This window comes from Podarcis pityusensis (assembly GCF_964106645.2).
Source record: "Podarcis pityusensis genome assembly, chromosome: 6".
Lineage (NCBI taxonomy): Eukaryota > Metazoa > Chordata > Lepidosauria > Squamata > Lacertidae > Podarcis > Podarcis pityusensis.
In genome coordinates this window covers 14,617,102-14,643,457 of record NC_138030.1, presented here as the reverse complement: position 1 = coordinate 14,643,457, position 26,356 = coordinate 14,617,102, and the positions used below count along the sequence as shown (strand labels likewise).

Here is a 26,356-nt window from a genome sequence, read left to right as displayed (position 1 = left end):
TAATGACTTCATCTGACATCTGAGTAAATGTACAGGGTCACCTGCCTGATAACTGTGGGGAGAGGGAGGGAAGAAGGATCTGCATGCATGCCTGAGGGTGACTTCAGAGAGAACCTGTTAGCATACCACAGCAAGTAAAATCAAGTACCTCAAAGCTCTTGGAAGTATATAGATGTAAAACATGAATTAAAATAATGACGACTTGATTTTTGTGGGTAGTCATTTCCTTTTAAGGGGGAAGCCCCAAACACCCTTCCTTTGCAGACAGTGCCACTGAAATCAGGTTGCAAGTAACTGTGGGGAGGGATCCGTCCATCAGTTTCACTGCCTTTGGATGCAGCCTGGAACGTGTGCAAACAGTAAATCTTTTGCATTTGTCCTTCGTTAAATGAGCTAATCCGACCCTTTTCATTATTGTGATTATTCATTAAAATTGAAAGCATGCTGTACTAAATCTTTCAAAGCAAAGACTTGTAACCAATATTGTAAACACCCTATCCTTGCTTTGCACTCCCAGCACCGGCTACAAAATCTGGCAAGCTCGGCCAAGGAATCTCCCCCAAGTATCATTTAGCGTTGGCAGCCCTGCGCTGCAAAGCCATTTACTTAAAGCGATGGTTGGCAGCGCTCGCTCTTCCATGGGAACAAATTAACATTGGCATTCCAAACACAGGAAAGTAAGGAAATTAGAAACACAGCTCAGATTTGGCCGGCACTTTGAAATACTGTACCATGTGCTACTGATGTCAATTAATGAAAAGCAGAGATTTTGCTGAGGGGGTCTGGTTTTGAAACACATTAACACACATTCAGCATGTTTGCACAGGAACCAGATTATAAACATCTTGGTTCCAAAACAATAAGGCAATTACACTGGAACTTGGAGCTTAGAGCACGCAGACCTGATCTACATGTTCAGAGACCTTGCGGGGCAGCAAACTATAGTTGTGGGGAATCTCCATATTAAAACAACAACAACACTGCCTCTGGAAAGCTAGAGTGTTATGGGAAACATGTCTAGCTTTCTGCCTGACATGCTAACATTTCTAGGCATGGGGAAGTTTTCATAGAGAAGACTATGGATCAGTGGTAGAACGCATGCTTTTATAAGTCCTGAACTCAATCCTGGGCATCTCCAGTAAAAGCTATTTCAGACAGTAAGGTTCTGCCTGAGACTTTGGACAGCAGCTGCTAGCCTAGTGGGTGGGAGAGAGATTTCAGGATTACAGAATCTACTTTGGTTTCTGCTAGAACCTCAAAAGCCAACAACCAGACCCAAGTGAAAAACAGTGGCTCGGGAGCCAGATACAGAACTGGTGTGGGCTACTTTGGAGCACATGGCTCTGTCATATAATTTGTTTCTGGCCCTAGAACTGAGGTCCTGCTCTGGAAGGTAGGACTTGAACCAATGGCTTCAAGTTACAAGGAAGGAGATTCCGACTAAACAGGAAGAACTTTATGATGATAAGAGCTGTTCAACAGTGGAATGGACGCCCATGAGAGGTGGTCGGCTCTCCTTCCTTGGAGATTTTGAAGCAGAGGTTGGGCAGCCATCTGCCATGGATGCTTTAGTTGGGATTCCTGCTTTGCAGGAGATTGGACTAGATGACTCTCGGGGTTCCTTCAAACTCTGTGATTCCATGACTCCTAGTCTTTGAACAGAAAACTCCACACTTTCCACTCCTGCCCCAGCTTTCTTTGTTTCAGAAGTCTACTTGGTTGTTCTATTGTTCAACAACTGGAAACCAAAAGTCCAGCCGACCTACAGCAAATCACCCAAAGATCTACTCTAAATTCCCAATCTACCTTCTTCCCACCCCAATGCTAGGCAATACTAGAATAAGATGGACCTGGTATAAGCAACCTTCCCATGTTCCCTAGGCATTTGAAGCAACATTCTGAAATGTCCCAGTCCTAAGGAGGACTGCAGACCATAATTGTTCTGAGCGACTAGATAAGCCATTGTTTGGAGGTTTTGCTCCACTTAGCAAGAAGGTACCAAAGGCCAAAAGGAGAATGTGGGGCTCTAATTTGTGTTGGACTCCATAATAGGGATTTGTGGTTATAAGAAGAGAACTACAAGAGCTCAGAACTACTTACAACCAGACCCTGAAGCCCCCTAACCCAAAGCATTTAAGGACTTCTGGTCTGTTCCCCAGATGGAGCGGAAAGCTTCAGTGATGAAGAAGTTCTAACTGGAAGATCATATTAGAGTTACTTCTTCCTGGCTCTCATCCAGGCCAGGCCCTTCTATGCTGATGGAAGCTCACCCTCCTTTCCCCAGGTAGCCGTGGCACTTAGAATCATAGAATCATAGAATCATAGAGTTGGAAGAGACCACAAGGGCCATCGAGTCCAACCCCCTGCCAAGCAGGAAACACCATCAGAGCACTCCTGACATGTGGTTGTCAAGCCTCTGCTTAAAGACCTCCAAAGAAGGAGACTCCACCACACTCCTTGGCAGCAAATTCCACTGTCGAACAGCTCTTACTGTCAGGAAGTTCTTCCTAATGTTTAGGTGGAATCTTCTTTCTTGTAGTTTGGATCCATTGCTCCGTGTCCGCTTCTCTGGAGCAGCAGAAAACAACCTTTCTCCCTCCTCTATGTGACATCCTTTTATATATTGGAACATGGCTATCATATCACCCCTTAACCTCCTCTTCTCCAGGCTAAACATGCCCAGCTCCCTTAGCCGTTCCTCATAAGGCATTGTTTCCAGGCCTTTGACCATTTTGGTTGCCCTCCTCTGGACACGTTCCAGTTTGTCAATGTCCTTCTTGAACTGTGGTGCCCAGAACTGGACACAGTACTCCAGGTGAGGTCAGCACAGACCAAAGGCCAGTGGAGACTGCAGAGTGAAGGGCCACAGCTCAGGGGTAGAGCATCTGCTCTGCATACAGAAGATCCCAGGTTCAATCCCCAGTACCTCTAGGTAGAGCCAGAGAAGACCTTTGCCTAAACCCCCAGAGAGCTGCTGCCAGTCAGTTCAGACAATAATGAACAAGACAGAGAAACAGTCTGAATCAGTGGAAGGCCGCTTCCTTTGTTCCTATGCCATTATGAAAGAGGGATTGCACTAATATATGTTCTGGGGATTCGGCAACAGGACTGATTTCATGCTGCGTTTATAGCTGACTTCCCTGGGGCAGCTGCAAAGACAATTATTCCACTCTGCCCGAGGGGAAAGGGCTATGCCAGCTGGAAAAGCCCTCCTCTTTAAGAACTAACAATTAAGAGTTCTGAGTGATAGCTGAGCTTCATTTTAGCAAGCATCGTGAACTACTTAGGCTGCACGTGCCTCGCGCACATTGGTAAATATACATAACATGCATTTTTATTTAAAAATAAACAAGAAAGTCAAGAAAATATTGCACATACAGTGGTACCTCGGGTTACAGACGCTTCAGGTTACAGACTCCACTAACCCAGAAATAGTACCTCGGGTTAAGAACTTTGCTTCAGGATGAGAACAGAAATCGCAGGACGGCAGCGCGGCAGAAGCAGGAGGCCCCATTAGCTAAAGTGGTACCTCAAGTTAAGAACAGTTTCAGGTTAAGAATGGACCTCCAGAACGAATTAAGTTCTTAACCCGAGGTACCACTGTAATTCTTCTTTTAAAAACCACAGGCACATCGGCATGTTAAAATACCTAAGAACTATTTTGTCAGACCAACGTAGAGAGAATAGTCGTACATCATCCCTAAATTTACCATTCCGAAACTAATGACCGTCAACCATTCCTTAACACACTGATTTTCGTACTTACAATTTTCAAAGGCACATAATGTATCTCAATGCAACAAATAGCTACTACGGCTTGGATCAAGACTTTGCTCCTGCCGGCGGAATGGCAGGCGACTTTTTGCCCATTTCCCCATTTAGATCCCTGCACACGCCAAAAAACTGCTCCAGAAGGTTGGGGCCAAGCTGGGACAGTACAGGAGGTGGCACAGGGGGTGCAGCAGACCAAATATGAATCAATAAACAAAAGAGGTCCCAGAAGTGAACAGGAAAACTACTACCGTAACACCAAATTATGCACAAACATAAAACATCTCTCCTTTGCTCTAGACACCTAAGAACATGATTAAGTGAAATGGTCCATTCTCATTGCCATCTCACTCAGCCTGAATTTCAAAATAATGCCCAAGGTTGCACTCTTTCACTGGGTATTTAATCCGAGGCCAACCATAACAACAAGCTACCACATGCTAGCCTTTTCCTTGTGAGGATCTTGGCTGTAGCCTACTCCAGTTGTATTGGGTGAAAATATGGTTCAATTAGAATAATGCAGGATTTATGCTTGTGTAACTAAAGTCAAAGGGATGCGGGTGGCGCTGTGGGTAAAACCTCAGCGCCTAGGACTTGCCAATCGCATGGTCGGCGGTTCGAATCCCTGCAGCAGGGTGAGCTCCCGTCGTTCGGTCCCAGCTCCTGCCCACCTAGCAGTTTGAAAGCACCCTTAAGTGCAAGTAGATAAATAGGTACCGCTTTATAGCGGGAAGGTAAACGGCGTTTCTGTGTGCTGCTCTGGTGCCGGTTCGCCAGAGCAGCTTCGTCACGCTGGCCACGTGACCCGGAAGTGTCTGCGGACAGCGCTGGCTCCCGGCCTCTAGAGTGAGATGAGCGCACAACCCTAGAGTCTGTCAAGACTGGCCCGTACGGGCAGGGGTACCTTTACCTTTACCTAACTAAAGTCAAGGTCAGTTTTCGTTCTGCTGCTAATGAGCAATGGTGCTTGCTCTTTCAGACAGGTGCTTACCTAACTTTTAATGAGTTTGCAGACTATAAAGCAACACCGAAGCCAGGAGGGGGAACATGTGGCCCTTCAGATGTTGATGGGCTGCAACTCATCCTCAACTACTGGCCATCCTTGCTGGGAGCCAAAAACATCTGCAGCACCCCACCCTTGCATTAAAGAATCAGTTCCCGCATCCTGATCCTGGGTTTAGGAACACTCAGTGAAAACCCATTGAAATGAATGGATGTGACTAAATCAGTCCTTTCATTTCAATGGGTCTACTCTGAGTAAAACTTAGAGGGATGCAGTCTCTTGTGTGTATGTGTTACTCATTAGAAGTCCCATAGAATGGATTTTTTAAAATTTATTTCTAAAGTGGTCCCTTCGTTTGTTTCTTGAAAGACTAAAATGGACACAATTAAGTCAATCCCGGATGAACATTATTGAAATAAGTCAAGTGTGTGACAGGAAGGGTTTAGGAAAAAAGAAAGGTGGCGGGGGGAGATATACCATTATTGCCAAATGTGGTGCATTACTGGCTAAAATATTCCACCTGGCCACTGTTAAACACTCTGCCTTATTCCTTCACTCAGCTGATTCCAATCTGTCATCTCAGCCACTCTTGGGCATCTTGTGCATTAAGACGCACTGAGCTGTGTAAAAACTAAACATGTTATTGTTTTAGCCACAAATTAACAGTTTCAGTATAAATATTAGCATTTCCTCACTGCGGTTCAAGGAGAGAAGCCATAACAGCTATAACAGCATACTTTATTTTGACTAATTAAAAACAAAGGCCCTTGCAATTTAATATATTGATTCTAGCGGTGGGACTTAACCCCCTTTTTTGTAATAAGTGTACACAGCTGCGCGGCTCACCCCACCCACCCCCTTTTAAATGTAATCCCCACATTCCTCCTGACAGGATCCGCACAACTCTGTATTAGCCTTAACCTCGCTGACACTGCCAGAATATATTAAACTAAAGCATAACAGTGTCCCGTTTAAAAAGGCATCTGTCAACAGCCCCTGACTAGGCTTTAATGGTTAGAAGCGTTTTAAAAAATTAATCTTTCCAGTTGCATTCATCCCCACCTCTCCACTCTGTACCGTTTCCCCCACAAGATGTCCCAAACTGGATGCAATTTTTATTAAGAAAAGGCAGAAAGTTGTTTCTGTGTGTGTGTGTGTGTGTGTGTGTGTGTGTGTGTGTGTGTGTGCTTTAAAAGCAGCTGAACAAGCAACAATGGAGAGAAGAACAAAACGGCCAAATTAGACCTCTGTGCGTCTTGGAATAAAACTGCTCCCCAAATTGGTGTAAAACAGTCACTTCACCACTGCAGTGACTAAGAGCAACCTGCTCCAGCTGCCCACACTCTCCAAAGACAGCCGGTGTGCTTATGCACACACAGAGATGTCAAAATGTATGTTGTTCGTCAACAGCAATGGCCGCACCATAAGAACACATGTTGTGGGTTTCAAGAGGGGCCTTCCTTTTGGGCTGTACATTGCAAGACTTGCTTCGGGGCTTCTTAAACCACAGGCCTTGATGAGGGTCTCTGTAGCAGCTCCTGCTCCCAGAGCTCTGGTTTCTGGTGATCTAGCGAAGTCGACAGGTTCACACTTTTTGGAATGCCCTTAGAAAGTACCCTTGGCCAGATCTGATTGCCCAACTGCCTCGCAAAATCAAGTGTTCAATGCATTTGGATGCTCAACAATGCCTCTCTGTGCCCCAAAGGCATGTGCAATGGATCTCCTCCTTGCCATCTTCCATGTAAACAGCAGTGGCACATGCCCTCCTGTTAAAGAATCACAGAACTGTAGACTTGGAAGGCACCCCGAGGGTTATCTAGCCCAATCCCCTGAAGTTCATGAAACTCTTTTTCAACATTTTTTTTTAGCTTTTCAAATTCTTTTAAACAACCGTCAGAACATATCATATGCATCGACTTCCCATCCAGCCTTCCATGGTGTTCGTTTCTTACCTTACAAAGCTGCTATATTACTTATATTTTACCCATTACATTTGTAACTTCCACTTCCTATCAGCTGCTATACTTCAAATCTGCAGTGCAGGAATCTCAACTAAAGCACCCATGACAGATGGCCATCCACCCTCTGCTTAAGCACCTCCAAGGAAGGAGAGTCCGCCACCTTCTGAGGGAGTCTGTTCCATTGTCAAACAGCTCTTACCATCAGAAAGTTATTCTTGATGTTAAGTTGGAATCTCCTTTCTTGTAACCTGAAGCCATTGGTTTGGGTCCTACCTTCCAGAATAGGAGAAAACAAACTTACTCAATCTTCCATGTGACAGCCCTTGAGATATTTGAAGATGGCAATCATATATCCTCTCAGTCTCCTCTTTAGCAGGCTAAGCACACCCAATTCCCTTAACCATTCCCCAAGGGTTTCCAGACCATTGATCATCTTGGTTGCCCTCCTCTTTATGTTCCAGCTTGTCAATATCCTTCTTAAATTGTGGCACCCAGAACTGGGCAGGGTATTCCAGGTGTGGCCTGACCAAGGCAGAATACAGTGGTACTTTTACTTCCCTTGATCAGGACACTGTACTTCTGTAGTTGCAGCTTAGAAACCCATGTTGGTTCTTAGTAATCAAGGTATCCTTTTTTAAGTGCTCACAGACCGACTGTTTAGCTATATGCTCAATGACCTTTCCTGGTCTCAACACCACCTTCTCTGGTTGATAGTTACCTGGGTCTTCTTTTCGCCTTTTTTGAAGATGGACCTCACCTGTATTCCAATAATTCTCAAAGATGATAGACAGTGTCTCTGAGATTACCCAGTAATTCCTTAAGCTTTTTGAAATCAGTCTTCTTAAATTCCAGAGTGCATGTTCAACTACACTCAGCTTTCCCTTGCCTTTATAGAATGAAACCCAAGGGAACATTATCACTTCCTCACAAGGTTCCCAGTAATTCCACTTCATCAATCAGTTCCTCCCTGTTAGAGAGGACCAGGTCCAAGAAAGATGCTCCCCTTGTTGCTTCTTCCATCTTCTGGGAAATGAAAGACATTTTGGTCTTTCTTCTTCTTCTTCCCCACCTACAGTATAAGGTCCATGCAGCTGCCATTAAGACTATTTCAGCAACTATTCGCACCTCACTTGGAGCTATTAACACCTCATTAACATGTCACAAGCAGTCACTTTTCCTCCAAGGCCTTGAGCTGGGAGAGGCTACAAAAGGGGAATGTGGAGGGAGAGAGATCTCCAAACAGACCATATAGCTTCATTCAAAATGCACTAGAGTCAACTGGCTAGTGGAGCATCAGCTAGGTGCTACATTGCTGGTTACAACCCCAGAACATTAGATAAATACATCAGTGTAAATACTGGTTTCTTTGCATGCACAAACAGAAATCTGGAGAGGGATTTTGCTATTGTTTCTAGCAAATAAGGTTTTTTTTGTCTTACTTTTCAGCTACCTTCCTACAGATTTCTGCTTACCATGCCCAGCAGCTAAAAAGATAGCAATGAAATGCATGACCCACCAAGGCAAAAAGGGTATCTCTTTGAATAGGGCCCTACTCTGCAGAGCGTTTAGCATAACAGTTAACCCAGCCATATACTGAGGTTGTGCAAAATGAGTAACAGCCCAGAGTCAAGCATTAATCATTGGCTATAGAGAGAGGGTTTTTTGCAAGCCTCATCTTCTCCTTTAGCATCTAGGAGGAGAGATCCATAGCTCATAAGAAAAGACTGAGTTTTACATGCAAAAGAGCCAAGGTTCAACGTCCTCCATCTCCGGATAGGGGCGGAAAAGAGCAGTGTCTGAAACCCTGAACAGCAACTGCCAATTAATGTAGCAGTCAATATAGATGAATAAACAAGAGACAGAGCAGACAGATGCAAACATTCAGTCTTTATTTGCAAACCACGACAGTGGGGTCCCCCTCCTGCCAAGGTGAGGAGTTGGGTTCGGTCTCAGTCACAGGACTTCCTCTCTGCTTGAGGGGGGATCCATGGTGGGTGCAGCGCCTGTTGACTTGCAGCCTGTGAACTATGAGCCTGGCGCAGCAGGGACAGTGAGAGGAGTAGGGGTGAGAACTGAGAGGGTGTCCTCAAGTGCTATTGGTGCATCAGCCAACAGTGGCTATGCCCCCCACATAATGGGGAGGGAGCACACCAAATTTATGGAGGGTGCCCCTGTGTTGGGCTTGTGGTCTGCAAGTTGGTCAGTGCCCCTTCCGCTGAGGCAGAGGAACTGGCTCCTACAAAGCACAGAGTCGTGGAATGGAGATGGAGGGGCAGATCTTCAGAGCTGTGTCTGCTGCATCCCTTACCTGCCTGCGGTTGTGGCGCTCCTTCCTGGATCCCATCAGCAGGTGGCGGTGGTGCTGCCACCTCTTCCACAGCTGAGCATCTGCAAGGCAATCACACAGCGGAATGAGAATGGGGGCTAACAGTTGCAGGTGCCTACCCCCCCCACACACACACCTGACCCCTCTATTTCCCACCCCATCCGTGGTGCCAGATCCCCTGCAAATGGATTCCACAGCACATGTATTATGGTGCTGGTGAGTTTCCGCATCCCGCAAAGGGACCAGGGGCATGGGGGCGTGTTGTGAGTGGCATTTGGGGTCAGGGTGGTGCGTCCTCCTCTCAGACTGACCTGGTTTTCTGTCTCCATGGCTGCTCCTCCCCGTGAGTGGTTGCTGGAGGTGCTGAATTGCCAGGGTGCAGCAGTTACTGCTGCTGCCATTTCTGCTGGGAAGAGAAGCTTGGGAGAGAGCTGTTAGCACGAAGGCCTTGTCCATTCCCCATTTCTGAGTGTGGTCTCTGACAAGTGCTCCAAGGGCCCTGTGCCTGTGCAGTGTGCTCCAGGAGCAAAGTGTCTTTGACCAGAGCTCCTCTCTCGAGTGCAACATCCCTGAACAAGGCGCTCTTGAGGCAGCATGCCGCACTGCGGGAAGCACAAACTGAAGTGAGCTGCAGCTGGAGCATGCTCAGTTTATATCCTGCTGCCTTCGCCACTGTGCAATTTGTCATGAATTACAGCGGATCCTGGGTGCTCTTTTGAAGCATTGTAGGCAGGGTAGTCTTTAGCATATGCACCACTGGGGTGCAAAGATCCACCCAGCGCCCCCCATCACCAGTAGCCCTGAGGTCGCTGCGCTCCGCCACCAGGCCCAACAGAAGTGCGCTCCTGCTCCAGTGCCACCAGCGAAAGGCAGCAACCTCCTGAGTTTCCCCTTCGAGGGGGAGGCCAAACTTCTAAGGGGGTCGGGAACCCGGCAGGGTTTGTCTTGTCAAGACTCTGCAGCAGCGACTGTGCTGGTCCTGTGGGTAGATCGAGAGGCAAGGTCCAAGTCCAGTCCGAGGTCGAAGGCGCAATATGAAGGCAGTCTGTAAAAGCTGAGGCAGGGTTCAGGCAGGAACTGGCAACCAACAACGTTGCTTCCGCAACTTGGGACTGGGGCTGGCTGGCTTTTATCTGCCCTGAGGCATAGGGCAGTCCTCAGGTGACTTGCCTCTCCTGGCCTGGAGGTGAGCACTCCTCCTGAGGGAACTTAGTTCCCTCTGCCTCTCTGCCCTAAGCTTCTGCAGCCCAGGAGAGGCTGGAGGGTTATCAGACCCAGAGGCAACCTCAGCTTCCTCTGACGGGGCTGAGAGTGGAGCACCTGCAGGCAATGGGTCCTCCATCACCTCAGGAGCCAGAGCAGCCTCAGCTGATGCCTGCACCTGAGGATTCAGCGCAGGTGAGGACCCTTCAGGCTCATGCCCCAGCCCTGGCTCAGCTGGTTCTGGAGGCGGGGAATCCTGTGCAGGCTGGGATTCCTCAGGTTCAGCATCCGACTCCAAATCCCAGGCCATCACAGCGACATTGCATTCTCTTGCGCTACCGCTCAAGGGTTGCCTTTGCAGTTTTCGCATTTGCTCCTCCCAGCGGCGGTGCCTGGCGCCCCCCAGAATTCAGTACCCAGGTGCCCCACACCCCTTGCACCCCTGGGTAAAGACGGCCCTGATTACAGGTGAGCCTGAGCTGAAATTTCTACAGATTTCTGCAGAGCCTCCCCACGGACTTCCATTGCTGGCAGAACTCATGCTAGGTTGTCAAGTCACGTGACCAAGATGAACAGGCTTAGGATCTAACATAAGGTCGCCCCCCTCCCCCCGCTTCACTCCTATCCTCCCCACTCCCCCAGAATTCTTACAATCTGCTGGTCTTGGCTCAGCAGGAGCTTACGTTAGCGTTGCCCAGCTGAACCAGGATTCAGCCATGAGATCTGGAGTTACTCATCCCAGCAGATCTGAGCTCAGGATTGCTCCCTAACTTAGGTCCATTGGTTTCAATGGGTTTACTCTGAGTAAAACTTAGTTGGCCACCACTCTTAACTTTTTTTAATTGTCACAAATAAATATGTCACAAATAAATTACATGTCCTCTGCCCCCACCCCTTGTAACATACCAAAATATTATAGCATCATCTAAAGATCAGATATAAGCATTAATGCTTAATGCTTAATTAATGCTTAATTTCAGTGGTAGAGGTTCCTAAATACAACTGTTAACCGAACACTTTGATATTCAGAATGAAGGAGATCCTAAGACGAAAGCAACTGAATTGCAGTCTTTGCTTTGGATTTTGTCCCTGATTAGGAAACTGTTTTTTAAAAAAAGAACTAAATAAAACACCCCCTGTCAATCATATATACACAACATCACATACACGTGCTAGAGGACCTGTTCTGAATCTCTCGTGCATAGCGATGATATACTAAAGCAGGCTTGCAAGCCTGAAAACAACTCCCTCTGCAATATTCCTCCTGAGGCCTATTGCACTTAACCACTTGTCCTGGTACTTTAATTACAAGCCTATGCACATATGCAGCTCCCTTTAAAAAAAAGTCAAGTAGTTTGAATGCTTCCCAACCCAAAGAGGTTTTCAAAGCCTCCTGATGCGAAATGCTAGAGAGAAAGGAGATATTTCAGGAACGTAACTAAAAGCACGCAGACCCCCACCTGCAATACACACATACACAGACCACTCTAGATCTGGATTTCGGAACATACGTTTTCCATTTCCCCTTTATCCTTCGTATCGCTATAAATAATCACCCTTCCACCTTGCTGAAAAACATCACACCACCTGATATTTTTATTTGACACACATGCTATAGAACCCATCGGCCCAGGCCGTGTCCCACGTCAATTTCTATGGTCCATTCAATGCTTGACAGTGCTGCCTATACATCAAATTAAAATGCTGGGGGGGGGGGGGCAGAGCAGGGGAAGAGGGAGTCTCTCAAAGGTTCTAGAACATCTAGAGGTTGTAATGCACAAGCATCTTCAAAGAAAACTTTGCAGCTTTTTTTTTTAGCAAACTTTTAATGAGAGACGATTTGACAGGCAATTTCAAACACTTTTATACATTCACACACAGAAGTGCCTTTTTGCATATCCTTATTAAGATTGCTGTTGTGGGAGCTATTCTTACAGGTCCCTAAGGAACACTGGTGTTGCTTTGCTTTGAGACTTTGAGCGGGTTTATAAATCTCAGCATAAAATGACCCACTTCTCAAAACAGCCAGAGACGTTTAAAAAAGGAGGGAGAAAGAGGGGGGGGGAAGTGTATTTACCCTGATGTATGGACCACATCATGTGATCCTCGACAGGCCTTCTCAGGGCCAAGATTTAATCTGCTTTGTTTCAAGTGGGAAATACGTGAAGATCAAATAAGTTCAAACGCAGGTCAAATATCCCTTCAGAAATTCTTTTCATTTATACAAGCCGGGAAATGCAAGTTTAAGAAGTGTGATTATGAAAGGGTTACTACAAACACAGCTGTACACATACTCTTATATCTGAAGCTCTCCGAAGTGGGGGGTTGGGGCGGGGAGGGAGAAACTTTGCGACATCTATATTAACCTTTGGCTGTACACCAAGGAAGGCCTGTAGCGAGATGGAATGCAAAGCAGCCTTTCCAATTTTTAACACAAGCCAGGTTACAGCTGCAAAGGCCTGCCCCCTGCATTCACTTCACAAAGCCAGTCCCAACGGAGGATTCTCTACAAGTCCGTCCCCCCCCCCCTTAAACTGCTTCAGAATGAAAACGCTAATGCCCTACAGTGCTAAAAGCCTGCTATTCTAGGGGGGCAACGGGATGCATATTCTGGTGCCAAATACTTGTCAGGGGGGAAATTTGGGGGGGAGAGAGAACACCACCAGATGGTATGAAGTAAACTGAAACTCGAGGTCTCCTCAGCATCTTCGCTTACATGAACCAAAAGTCACTTTTGTGCACTCTTTCCAAGAATGAGTAATTTTCCTAATTTTCCCCCTCCTCTCTCTCTCTCTCTTTCAGTTTTGTCAAGCATTTAACCACAATTTTATACTTGTCAGTGAGGTGACTGGAGCTGACAGCATTTCGCACTCATACTGAGCCCAAGAGGGAAGAGGGAAGAACACAAAAACGGCCACCCTGACCAGCAAATATTTTCAGCAACCTGTTCCAAGCAGGTGGGACAACTCTGCTGTTTGTGACGGCCTTGCTAAGACCACTCAGATCAGGGGTGAGCCCAAGGTAAGAGTAGGATCTACTGGCAGATTACTCAGTGACTTGCAGTATATCTGCAAGTGTTTCTGACTTCCAGTAGTTGAACAATGGAAAATGTTATTTAAAAGAAAAATCTCTGAGATGGCTAACCACTTATCTCTCGGCTTCAGTGTGCCTCACCTGTAAAATAGGTGTATTCATCAGCTGCTTTTGACCTCGTCTTAGTGCAGCCCTGCTGGCCAATTTTAGTTTTGTGATAGGAATTATGATCTGCAGCAACTCAGATGTAGATCTGTACTTGCCAATGCAAGTTAACTCAGTGGGTGGCCTCTTGGGGTGCAGGAGATAATTGGAGCCACACAAGGTACCATTTAAGAAGGTAAGAGCAGCCCTGTTGGATTAGACCAAAGACCTATCTAGTCCAGCATTCTGTTCTCATGGTAACCAACCAAATGGAGACGGGAAGCCTGCATCCCAAGATCTAAGAGAGACACTGGCAATCCCCAGCAACTTGTATTCAGAGGCAAACTTGTACCTGGCCCCAACCCTCTGGCCACTGTTTTAAACTTGGCTTTGACTGATGGATCTCAATGCTCTAGTATAGCGGTTCTCAACCTGTGGGTCCCCAGATGTTGTTGGACTACAACTCCCATCACCCCTAGCTAGCAAGGCCAGAGCTCAGGGATGATGGGATCTGGGGACCCACAGGTTGAGAAAGACTGCTCTAGTAAATCACAGAATTGTAGAGCTGGAAGGGACCCCCGGGGGTCATCTAGCCCAACCCGCTGCAATGCAGGAATGTTTTGTGCAACTTGGGGCTCAAACCCACAACCCTGAGATTAAGAGTCCCATGCTCTACCAACTGAGCTATCCCAGTGTACATTCAGTGTATAACAAAGTACATCCTGTTAGCCTGAAGGCAGCACACCCCAATGTCAATCACAGGGCTACCTGAGCGCTGGAAGGGAGAAACTGCTTCCATGCTGATGCACTTTTGATTCACACAAAAATGAATTTGCAGAAAAGAAAAAATATTACTGCAATGCCTGCTAAAATCATGTTCAGAATGAAATGCATTGCAAATGTGCCCAGGCTATGATTTTATTCCTGCTTCATCACCAAAACCACAACTGGAAGAGAGTTCATGCCCTTGTATTTTTTTTTTATTTATAAAATTTATGAGTCACAGTTTCCAGCTCCATTCCCTGAGCATAAAAAGCAATGCATAAAAGATAAAATCACTTGGCCACCTTTGAGTTAAATCTGCACTTCTCACTACTGAAAGGTCCAGCTGCATTTCCAAGCATCACACAGAACCCCACTGAGAAGCAGCATGGGCTCCTTTGTAGCCTAGAGAGGTGCTTTTCAAACCTTGTTCCAAGGAATCCCGAAGGGATTTACCAATGAGATAAATAATAATGGAGAAACATCTCAGAAATACAGCTGGATTCCTGATCTCCTGTGATCAGGGTGGAAGGGGTGCCTCTGAGTTCACATGAGGTAACAGTCCCCAATAGCCTGGAGCAGTGTTTCCTATGAGCTCAGCAGTACCTTAAAATACTCTGAAACCTATAACACACTTGTAGCAGGTCCACAGAGAAATCAATACGGAAACAGTTCTCTGAAACAGAAATATATCCAATTTGGGTATCACCATTCTGGAATCATGGAGCATTCTAAAAACAAATGCAGTTAAAAATACCAGAAACAGTTATCATTAAGACATTCTAAAAACAATTAAAAGCATTCTCTCATCTCATGGTCTCAGGGTTGTCAGGAACAGTATCCTTCAGCCATCAAATGCCTATAAACAGGAAAGCTTTCAAACTGCTTCTGAAAGCAAGATACACCTCACCGGAGAGGGAGGGCATTCCACAAAAAGGGAGCCACCACCAGAAAGGGCCTGTCACAGGTCAACACCAGCCAAGCAGCCCCTGGTGGCATCACCACCAACAAGGCCTTGTCTGCCAATCGTAGTGTCCAAGATGGCCGATACTGGAGCATGTGATCTTTCAATTACCTGGTTCCCAAGCCATTCATGGCTTTATATGCCCAAATAACAAGTGCAAACAAAATTATCTTCCCTAACAACACCACTATAAACAGACAAGGGGCTGGGGCTTGTGCAAAGCCACACACAGTCTGGGAAAATGTGCAGAGGAAACCAAGTCAGACCATTGGTCTAACTAGATCAGTATTGTCAACACGTACTACCAGTGGCTAGCTACAATTTCAGACCAGGAGACCCTCCCAGCTCTTGCTGGACATGCCAGGGGGCTGCTGTATGCAAAGGAGGTACACTGAGCTACCTACAGCACATCCCTTGCTACCTGGCTATGCCCCATCCTTCCTGCACCTTACGTCACCAAGCACAAAACAGTATCCATCGGTTAGTGTGGGACAGGCATGAGGATTGCGAAAGTGTCACTCCCAGTTGCTGGGTGCCACAAGTGGGGAGAGTGTTGCTGCGTTCAGGTCCTGTTTGTGGGTTTCCCATAGCACTGTGAGAACCTGATGCTGAACTAGACCAGGCCAGAGCCTTATCCAGTCCAGCAACCCAGACTCCCACAGCAGCCAACCAGGCACCCTGCTAAGTAGGACATGAAAGCAGCAGCACTCTGAAGGCGTTGTTCCCTAGTGAGTGGAATTCAAAGGATCCTGGAGATAGCATACATCATGACTGGTAACCAGGAGCCGATCACAGCCTAATCCTCCTCTAAAGCCATCTTAAACTGACCTCCAAAAACCTTAACAAAATATATTAAAAAACAAACAAACAACCACCTGCCTTTTGATTCTCATTAGCAGCAGCCAAGATTTAATCTTCATTTTAAAGCAGGGGTAAGCAACCTAAGGCCCAGGGGCCAGATGCGGCCCAATCGTCTTCTCAATCTGTCCCACAGATGGTCCAAGAATCAGCATGTTATTACATGAGTAGAATGTGTCCTTTTATTTAAAATGCACCTCAGGGTTATTTGTGGGGCATAGGAATTCATTCATTCGTTCATTTTTTTCTCTCCAAAATATAGTCCAGCCCACCACATGGTCTGAGGGACACACAGCTGAAAAAGGTTGCTGACCCCTGTTTTAAAGGGCGAGGTCCTTCCTCAATTTGCAACAGAAAGACAATGAGTTTCACCCTGGGATGGCTATGTTTCAAATGCAATCCTCTAAAGCAGAAGGCAAGTATCTCCACACACCCCTCAGGTTATTTTGCATGTCTGAGGGAGGTGGGGTGGTATTGTTCTCTCCTTGAATACTGGGGTTTCACTTACCTATTGATCTGGGGAAACCATCAATCTTAAAAGTTGGCCTGGGGGCCCTATTCTGAGGGAGGGAGTCCTTTGGTGGTGGCTGGGCAACTGCCAAGCCCTTGCCTGCTGCTTTTAACTAAGCCGAAAGGAACAGGTGATTGTAATGGTGTTCAGTTCCCTACTTCCCATTAGACTTACCACAGCTCCCAAGTGGCACACCTGAGGAAAAGCAGCAGCAGTATGGTGCAATGGTTAGAGTCTGGGGAGAGCCAGGTTCCAATCCCCCAATCCCAGCTGCTGCAACGTCAGGGTGGGGTGGGGGAGCTTATGCCGAGCTTCTCTCGGGCTAAGCTACTGTGATGAGAGTTCAGGGAGGAGTCGTCTCCAGTGTCCTGTGGTGTTGGCAGTCTGGCTAGAAGGTGAGCCAGTTGAAAAGGAAAGGATGGAGCAGGAAGACCTCCCTGAGGATGTAGCGCTGCTCAGCCCAGCCCAGGACAACAATGTGGTGTGAGTCTCAGCCACCAAGAAGGGAGCCAGAGGAAAGGAAGGGAGGACAGTTCCACACTACACATTTAAAGCATATTCCATGCATGTTTAAAGGGCATGGCTTCCCCCAAAGGCTGCTGGGAACTGTAGTTTTTAAAGAGTTCTGGAAATGATAGCTCTGTCAGGGGGAAAACTACGTATAGGATTCTTTTGGGGAAGTAATGTACTTCAAATGCATGTTGGAATATGCTTTATCTGGCATATGCGAGTGTGAAAAAGAGGAGGGACAACAACAAGCAGAGAGCCAGATAGGAAAAACCAAAGAAAATGAACAAGAGAAGAGAGGAAGCAGGAATAAGGGCCAAAATCATCATACTAAGAGCATATTACACCACAAACTTAAAACTGATTTAACCGTCCATCAGCTGTGGGTAAGGAGCACCGTTCAGGGGTAAGGCATCTGCTTTGCACACAGAAGGTCCAAGTTCAATCCCTGCCATCTTCAGGTAAGGGTGGGAAGAGCTGCTGCCAATCCATGTAAACAATAGATAAGATAGTTAGATAGACCTCTGGTCTGACTCAATATAAGGCAGCTTCCTCTGCTCTATGTCCCAGCTGCCCTCGGGAATCCAGAGCAATTGGTGCCTCTAACAGCCAACATTTCCATCATGAACAGGGAAGGGCTGTTGACTTCATACCTGCTTGTAAGCTTCTCAAAGGCATTTGATGGGCTTACGAAGGTGGAAACTTGCCCAGGGCTACAAACAGTGTAACAGATGGGATCTCAACTTCAAACATCATCAACTCCCCTGCTCGAAAAAAGAATCCGTTCCCCCTTCAGTTAATATACCCTCCCTCCTAAAGGATCAGTGTCTTGTCAGTGGTGGTTCCACACCTTTGGAAAGCCTTCCTCTGTGTGGTTTGTCAAATCACTGCTGTTTTTCAATTCCACATCTGTTTAAGGGGCTGGAAAAAGAGCTATTAGCTGCTGTAGCCATGCGGCGCTCTGGTGTTACTGGCAGAGCAGGCAGGATTAATACTCCCATAAACCCAACTTGCACTGTTTTACTGGCATGCTAGTGCTAGAGACTTGCATCCGTAACTGCCATATTAGGGAAAAGAATAGCAAAGATCAATGCACACCGGTATTTCCCGTTTCCTTTGCCCTTATGATGGCAGTTTGGAGAATTGTGCGCACTAAACAATGATCTGCAGATTATGGGAACTGTCACTCAGTAGGACAGGATTTCTTTAACAGTGAAGTTTCAATACCTACATCAAGCTAAAAGCCCAGGTTCTCCAGTGTGAGTCACGACAAGTAAACTGTTGTGGTTTCCATAATAACTAAAGTTTGTTTTCAAGGTGGCTTTGCACATTGCAAGGAAGCATATGACCATTGCACTTTCTCTCTCTGCAATCCCAGTGTAACCAATGGAGGGGAAAGTCATGCATCACCTCTGTGTCTGTCTATGCATCGGAGAATACACAGCTCCTCATACATTCCCCAACTACAGTTTACTGTATTGAGCACAAAAAGAAAAGAATAGGTGTCGTTTGCTGGTTCTCCATCTTTCGGTGCTTCCTTGCAAGTTACAAAGCCACTCTGTCTTCTCATAAAGGATCATTTGTTCCAAATGCAAAATCTTTTAGATCTTCCACCATCCTTGCAAAGCTTGCTCACCTAGCACCTCCTTGAAAAACTCCTTCTCCCGATGACCAGACACGCAAAGGGGTAGGTGGAAAACTGCAAGGAAGTCAGTTAATGTGTACCAATATGTTGCAATTATTGAGGGCTGCATTTATTTTATTTATGTTCTGTACTTAACTTACTTTAAAAATGGAAAAGGAGCTGCAAAGGCTTCCATAGTGCTATGACACTTCTCTGCTGCAATGCACATTCTGGCATTATGGCACTTGCTGCGCTAGTTTGACGTATGTAACAAAACCCTACCTGGGAAATACAATGCCCACAAGAGTATCTCTTACAAAACCAAGGCACACAGTTTAATACAGGCTGCAATTTTAAAAGATCGCTATAGAAACCCTTCAGTTTAAAGGGGGGGACACCACCTTACAAAAGATCTTCTAATTTCCACTGTCAATAGAAATCTGTATGTCTGAAAGCAGGTGCTGTGCTTCGCTATATAGGCTGGCTAGCAACTAGTCTAATTCATTAAGAAGTCTATAAACAAGCTGGCCTTTGTCCCATGGAGATGAAAGAACTGAGACTACAATGGGATGAAAGGTGTGCACAAGGATGAAGAAAGCTATTATGGATCTATGTCCTTTCTTAAACTCGTCCTGGCATGCACTGTTGACAGGGGAACAAAACCATACAGACAAAACTCTCAGAAGTGCCTTGTTGCTAATAGTTCCACCTGTCTATGTTAAAACGATTGGATCTTGCCTATCATCTTACTAATGACAGACCATGCTAACAGAAGGCAAACACAATAGAACTATAACAGCACCATGATTTCTTGAAGAGCATCTCCTGCAGTATAGCATTAGACTGGTCTCTACAATCAGCAGGCAGCAGGGGAGCGACTGGGTGCTCTGCCATAAAGCAAACTGCCTTCTCCCTGATATGGTATTTTTCTATGTGCAGGGATGGATTTTTTTTCAACACAAAGGTGCTCAGCCCCTTCATCGAGCCTTAAGCAGCTCAAGGAAGGGCACAGAAACCCAGTTGATTGCATATGCTGGCCCAAGAAGGGGTTGGGTTTGGACCCAATATAATACAGTGGTACCTCGGGTTACATACGCTTCAGGCTACAGACGCTTCAGGTTATAATAATATTTAACTACAGTGGTACCTCGGGTTACATACGCTTCAGGTTACAGACTCCGCTAACCCAGAAATAGTACCTCAGGTTAAGAACTTTGCTTCAGGATGAGAACAGAAATCATGCTCCGGCGGCACGGCAGCAGCAGGAGGCCCCATTAGCTAAAGTAGTACGTCAGGTTAAGAATAGTTTCAGGTTAAGAACTGACCTCCGGAACGAATTAAGTTCTTAACTCAAGGTACCACTGTACATGCAATTATCTTAACTTCAACCCATCAACCTGCACAGTGTAGAAGCATGTTGTCTGCTTTTATGTAAGCTGTGATTTCTTCCTAAACAGGACCTGACAAAGAAGAGCTTTCTGTTCAGCATTTCAAATGAAGCTTTACACTTTTCTCTGGGCTACTATTTTTGTGATATTGCTTAAAACTCTCAAATGAAATGGTTTGTTAAAATATTTCAAACTGTAACACAAGACTCCTGTAGCTTTTGCTTACATAGAGATAATGGATGAGGATTCTAAGACATTTGTGGAAAGTCAGCTAGCTTTTTAGGAAACAAATAATGCATGCTGTTTCTCTGGAACTGCCACCTGTGTTTATCTACTTCTACTGCTGGAGAGATTTGGAAAGTGAACTCACCCCCCCCCCCGGACTGGTATTAGGACCTGTGCTTTTTAACTTGTTCATAAATGATCTAGAGTTAAGGGGTGAGCAGAGAGGTAGCAAAGTTTGCTGTTGATACAAATTTATTCAAAGTAGTTTAAAAGAAAGGTGGATTGCAATGAGCTCCAAAATGATATTTCCAAACTGTGTGAATGGGCAGTAAAAGAACAAATTTCACGTTAAAGGTTATTGGGAAAGGGATTGATCCAGCAAGGCTCTCCTTATGTTCTTATTTTTATATAACCTTTATCTAAGCTCCCCTCTCCTCAAGCTGCACACTTAACTGCTGGGATAGCTCAGTCAGTAGAGCATGAGACTCTTAAATCTCAGGGTCGTGGCTTTGAGCCCAGTGTTGGGCAAAAGATTCCTGCACTGCAGAGAGATGGACTAGATGATGCTCATGGGCTATTCCAACTCTACAATTCACACCACACTGTTGCTGCCCTGAAACCTCAAGTGATCCTCCTAGGATGGGATATATACTTGAACTGCAGTAATGCCTCTACTTGCCTAGGTGTAAGACCGAGAATTGAGGGGCGGGGAGCGGTGTATGTGCATGCAGAAATCTCTGACTTTCACATGCTGGAAAATAGCCTACCATTACAAAGGTAAGAGTCACACCTGTTGTTATGCCCACTTTACCTCTGGCCACGCCCACCACTTGTATGTGGCCCCTGAAAGGCTGCCCAGGATGGAATGTGCCTCTTGGGCTGAAAGAGGTTCCCCACCCCTGAGATAAACAATGGAAAATGTGAGCTATTTCATTCATTCATTTGCATCTCTTGATTGCTCACCATCTGATACAGCTGAGCAGTTCCATGGAAAAGCAAGGAATTGATTGAATGAAATACTACAGTTCTATCTGTGGTGTTCAACAATGACACAAACAAGTCCTTGCTTGACGCTGCTGCAGCCACCAAGGGACGGATGTGTATATGCAAAGCAGCTCTAAGTCTTGCAATCCTTTGCTCACTTATGTGGGACCACTTTCCTCTGAACCCAGAAGCGTTTTAGTTCAGAGAAAGCCTGCACAGGATTGGTTTGAGATTAAAGTCTCATGCTCTGCAGACTGAGCTATCCTATGATTCTATGAATTGAGTTTCACTGTTTATAAGTTCGTCCTGGTTTTCCTGGATTTAGAAAGTGTGCCTGAACATTTTGGCTCTCTCTGTGTTTATGCGCATGTATCTACACACACACACACACACACACACAATGTTTATGAACAACTGCGTGCAGGTTCACATGGTCACCAGTGTGCGTGCACCCAGTTGCCATGATCTTTCTGCATCAAAGAGGGGGTGGAACGATTACAAGGATCAGATGTATATCACCCAGTGTACAAACGATGACATACATAAAATGGCAAGCTCCTGGGAATTCTCTTTTACTAGCATACTTGATTTCTGTACAGAGAAGAATAATCTTGGTTCAGACGCTCAGCTCAGTATGGGGTTTTTCCTTACCAAACCCAAGTTTTACAAAGGATTCCCAACAATGGAGTTCCATACGGGTTCAGCGACAATGTCTAAAGCAGAGGTGCAGAACCCTTGTCAGCCCAAGAGCCACATACTATCATAGACAACCTTCTGGGGGCCACATTCAAGTGATGAGCAGGACCAGAGGCAAAAGTGGGCATGCCTCTAACTTTTGTATAGTGCATACACCCACACCCATCTTGCTGCCATTGATCCAAGCCAGCATCATTGCAGTTAAAGGAAACATTCTACCTAGGCAATACAGAGCAGGGTTACTGAAGGATCTGGCCTGGAGATAAGAGGTATGACCTCAGAAAAGTCCTGAAGAGGCCTGGGGGTGGCGATTTGACACCCCCAACCCAGGTCTACTTAGAAGTGGCACCTCTTTAGCCTTTTATCTCCCAGCAGACTATTCACAAGACTCTTCCAAAACCATCATTTTATCATCAACAGTCTTACTTTGTGGTCATTTGGACAATCATGAAATCTTAAGCAAAAGAGCGCATAAACACAACAACAAACATGAGTCAGATTATCATTTCATATTCAAAGGGTGTGTCCCTTCCAATTCCCAGGGAGTCCCTTCTTGTTTAAAATGTGAGCTGCAGAGTAGAGGGCAGTGGGGGGAGCCTGGGGCTGCGTTTAAAGCTCTTGGCTGTTCTGAACTTCTGTTTGGATTTGGTCTGGATTCACAGAGTTGCAATCTGTACATGCGGTGGTTTCACAGATGCATGTGACACAGGCTAAAAACAGATACAGCAAAACTGGTGCCTATAATTATATATTTTAAATAGACAGCTTGCCCCTGAGAGTGTTCTACTCAAATCCAGCCAGTTTATTCTGACCCATAGCACACAAAGAGAAATCCCCATTGGAGGACCACATCCCATTAAAAAGGCTCAGCCAACCGCAAGCCGAAAAGTGACAACTTCCATTTAATTTGCATAAACCCATCCACATGTGCTCACCAAAAAGCACGGGCTGGCAACCCAGGCTAGCTCATTAGAAAGAGCAGCAAATGAGGATTTACTAGAGAACGTTTCTTGGGGTCATTAAGATCACAACCCACTTACTGCAGAGTTCTCCCACTGGTCTAAATAGGATCCCTCTAAAGTAAAGGGTTTGGGGACTGCAGCCTGAAAAAGAACTGAAACCCCACAAGCAATCCTACAAAAACTGGCTCTTTGGAGAAGCTTAAATACTGCCTGTGTGTGTGTCTCCTTTTCCACCAGTACTTCTCCATTTACAGCAGCACCAGCAATGTTGCAGTTATTCAAAGGTGGTTTAAGCCCTTTCATCTGTTATACGTTGCAGTCTGTGGCCTGCTGCAGTTCAGGTTCCCAAGTCTGAACTAGCCTCACGGCAAAATGCAGACAAACACTGCTAAAGCGAAGAAATAAAGATGGACATCATGGCATTCCTGTTCAGGCAGCAGCAAAGACAACAAAACAAGATTGGGAGGTGAAGCAAGGAGTTCTAAGTCGCCACAGCAAATGTCTCTGAGCCAGCTCCCAAGTGCATTTACAAGATGACACTAATTGAGATTAATTAATCCACAATTAACAACACCACATAATCAATCATCACAGTTGCAACTACAACTGAGAACCACGTTTTTATAGCTAGTTCTGAAGACTTCTTGATACAGAGCTGTTTTCCATAAGAACACTTTGTCCATACAGTACTTCCATAGTAAAAGGAAAGAAATTATTACTCTTTCAACACATCCATATGGAATTATTCTCACAATCCTAAATTAGTCACAAAGGTCTTTATTCTAGGTTAAATTACCCCATAGCAGCACCATACCCCTCCCTGTTTTACTTGATTTTTAAAGAGCTAGACAAGTACCCCACCCCTACTGTGAACTGGGTACCAAAACATGTACATTAAAGTATAATTAGGGGCCCATACACAAGATTCTGTAACCTCCAGGCTCTAAGCACTTGTACACAGTAAAATGATGCAATTTCCTCATCTTTTAAAAATCCATACTCATTGGTGAAGGTTTCAGTTGATGCTTGCAATCCACGCTGGCTGTTGCAAGCATGGAACCCAAAGGGCTCTATTTGCTTCTCAGTGGTTAATCTGCCTTTTGCCATGCATCTTGGTCCTATGCATTCAAGCACCACTCACTCCCAAGTTAGTGTGCATACGACCGCAGCCTTAAAGTGAATCTATGGATGTTGCCTTTGCAGGGAAAGGGCTGAAGACAGCTGATGGCCCAAACCTTTGGCCTTGGAAAAGTATTTCAGGTGGCTAGAAACACTCAGTAATAAGCAAAAGCACATATCTGAAGATCACTCAGCACTGACAGGTTACATGTTAAATTAATGGCTCTCACGATGTGGGACACCACCACCCTTGTTGAGTATGGATCACCTAGTCCTAGGAGGGATAGAAAGTTATAAGGAGGGACAGGATCCTGAGGAGGGACCCATCCTTCTCTCAGCATTCAAGACACACTGGTAGGGTGAATGTCCCTTAGAAGAGGATCATAACTGATTCACATTGGATTTGTGAGGATAGCAGTTCCTCCACTTGCTCCATCATCCAACCCAATTAGCAAAGACTCACTAATTTGTTATGTTTCCCTGCTTGCAGATTTGAGAGGCATCATAAATCTACTTTTCAAACACCACCGCCTTTTCAAGTGTCAGTGTTGGGTAAGAACCCCAAGCAGGCTGCAGGCACACAAGAATGGCACACCAAGGATTGCTGTTCGGATGGTTGGTGCAAGGATGGGGGATCCCATAAATTAAAATAAACTTTTTGGGGGGTGGATATCAAAACACTTCAGAAGTGCTGCACTAAACCCTTCCTTTAACAGCTGTCTCATACATATAACTAGAGGGTTCCTCAAAAGGTGCTTAAGTGGAGCGTTAATATTTTTAAAGCCCAGTCTAATACTTCTGGGTGAAGAGGCAGCATCTTAAGCCAGGACAAACACTGAAGAGATAGTAATAAATAGTTCCAGGTCAGTTCAAGCGGGGTTGTTGTTGTTTTTTTAAAGAAGATTAGCTCCATGTCTGAAGAGATGTCTGGCAAAATGTCCTTTCATGGGGGGCCATCCTGCTGGGTGACTGCAATTTCCCACAATGCCCTGGAGTACCACTATTGGGGGGGGGGCGGCATTGGGGGAAATGGCTCCTGCCTGCTGCAGGTGTCTGCCCAAACAGGCCCTACAGGGTGGCTCATGGATGCCACAGGAACTGCCCAGGATGCCAGGCCTGGGCTGCTATGCCCTTGCATTGCCAGTGCCAGCCACTTGGCCTCACCATCCCACAGGTTCCTCCTGGCTTCCCGGAGGCCACGAGGAAGTGTCCTTCCATCACCCAAGTGTTCCCCAAGCCCCTTCTCCCTCTCCCTGCCAGCCAAGAGACTCACCCATGTTGACGAAGCTCATGACCATGTCAGCCTCGGTGAGGAAGTTGCTGTCCTGCAGGCTGGCCAGGGGCGGCCCCTGGGTGCTGAAGATGGGCTTGTAAGGGTACGAGTAGCCCTCTCCGCCGTCGCTGCCTCCGGCGCCCTCCTCCTCCACCGACATGGCATTGTAGAGGTCCAGCATGAACATGGGCGCCGAGTTGTGCTTGCCGTGCAGATGGGGCCTCGGCCGGTGGGGCAAGCCCAGGATGGAGAGGATCTCCCGCTGCATCTCCCGGCGCTCCTGGCTTCGGAGCCTCCGGTGGATGAAGCTCGAGTGCACCTCGTTCTCCAGCGTGAAGTCGGCCAGGGCGCAGCGCAGCTCCACAGCCCAGGCGCCCAAGAGGAGCCACACCAGCAGCCGGGCGGCAGCCGCCTCCGCCGCCCGCCGCTTGAACCACCCCGCCGCGCGCATCTCCGTCACGGGGGGCAGAGCCAGGGAGCCGGCGGGCTGGGCAGCGGCGGCGGGAGAGGCGGCAGGCCGAAAGAGCCGCGCATTAAAAAGGAAGGGGCAGCCGAGCGCGCCGCGGAGGGACCGATCACTTGGCCGGCGAGCTGCCCTGGAGAGCCCACCGAGAGGCGCGCATGATAGCCCGGGCGATCCCGGGAAGGAGGGAGGAGCGAGCGCGCTTACTTGCCGAGAGCCATACGCGGAGAGAGGGCAGGAGAGCGGCCCGGCGACCCCGGGCTCCGACCTGGCCGCTTCCCTCGGGGATGTGCTCGCTCGCCCGCCCGCCTAGCCACCAAGCGCAAGGCTTCTGAGCGGCGGCTTAGCCGAGCAGGCGGCAGCGGGAGTTCGCGCAAAGGGGCGGAGCTCGGCGTGTTGCACTCCCTCGCCCAACTGGGAGAAGTGTCCCGAAGTCAAGCCACAGGAAAAGCCAGCCTCGCCGGCTGCGTGGGTCCGCCGCTTGCTTCCCCCGCCGATCCAGGCTCTGTGTCCCCCAACAACGCTCGGACCCTGGGGGTGGGGTTAGGTTAGGAAATAAAGGTTTTTACGCACGCGGCG

General features: G+C 46.8%; 1 protein-coding gene across 2 annotated transcripts in view; it reads right to left on the bottom strand.

The window, feature by feature from the left end:
- Window positions 1–26,134, bottom strand: part of BMP7 (bone morphogenetic protein 7) — an 80,996-nt gene extending 54,862 nt beyond the window's left edge. The window contains exon 1 of one of the 2 annotated variants that reach the window (XM_081011399.1): window positions 25,315–26,134. In XM_081011399.1, the coding sequence (XP_080867525.1) occupies window positions 25,315–25,765 (451 nt within the window). In that variant the 5' untranslated portion in view covers window positions 25,766–26,134. The remainder of the gene's footprint in view (window positions 1–25,314) is intronic. The other variant, XM_081011400.1, reaches the window with a different exon arrangement.
- Window positions 26,135–26,356: the final 222 nt, after the last annotated feature.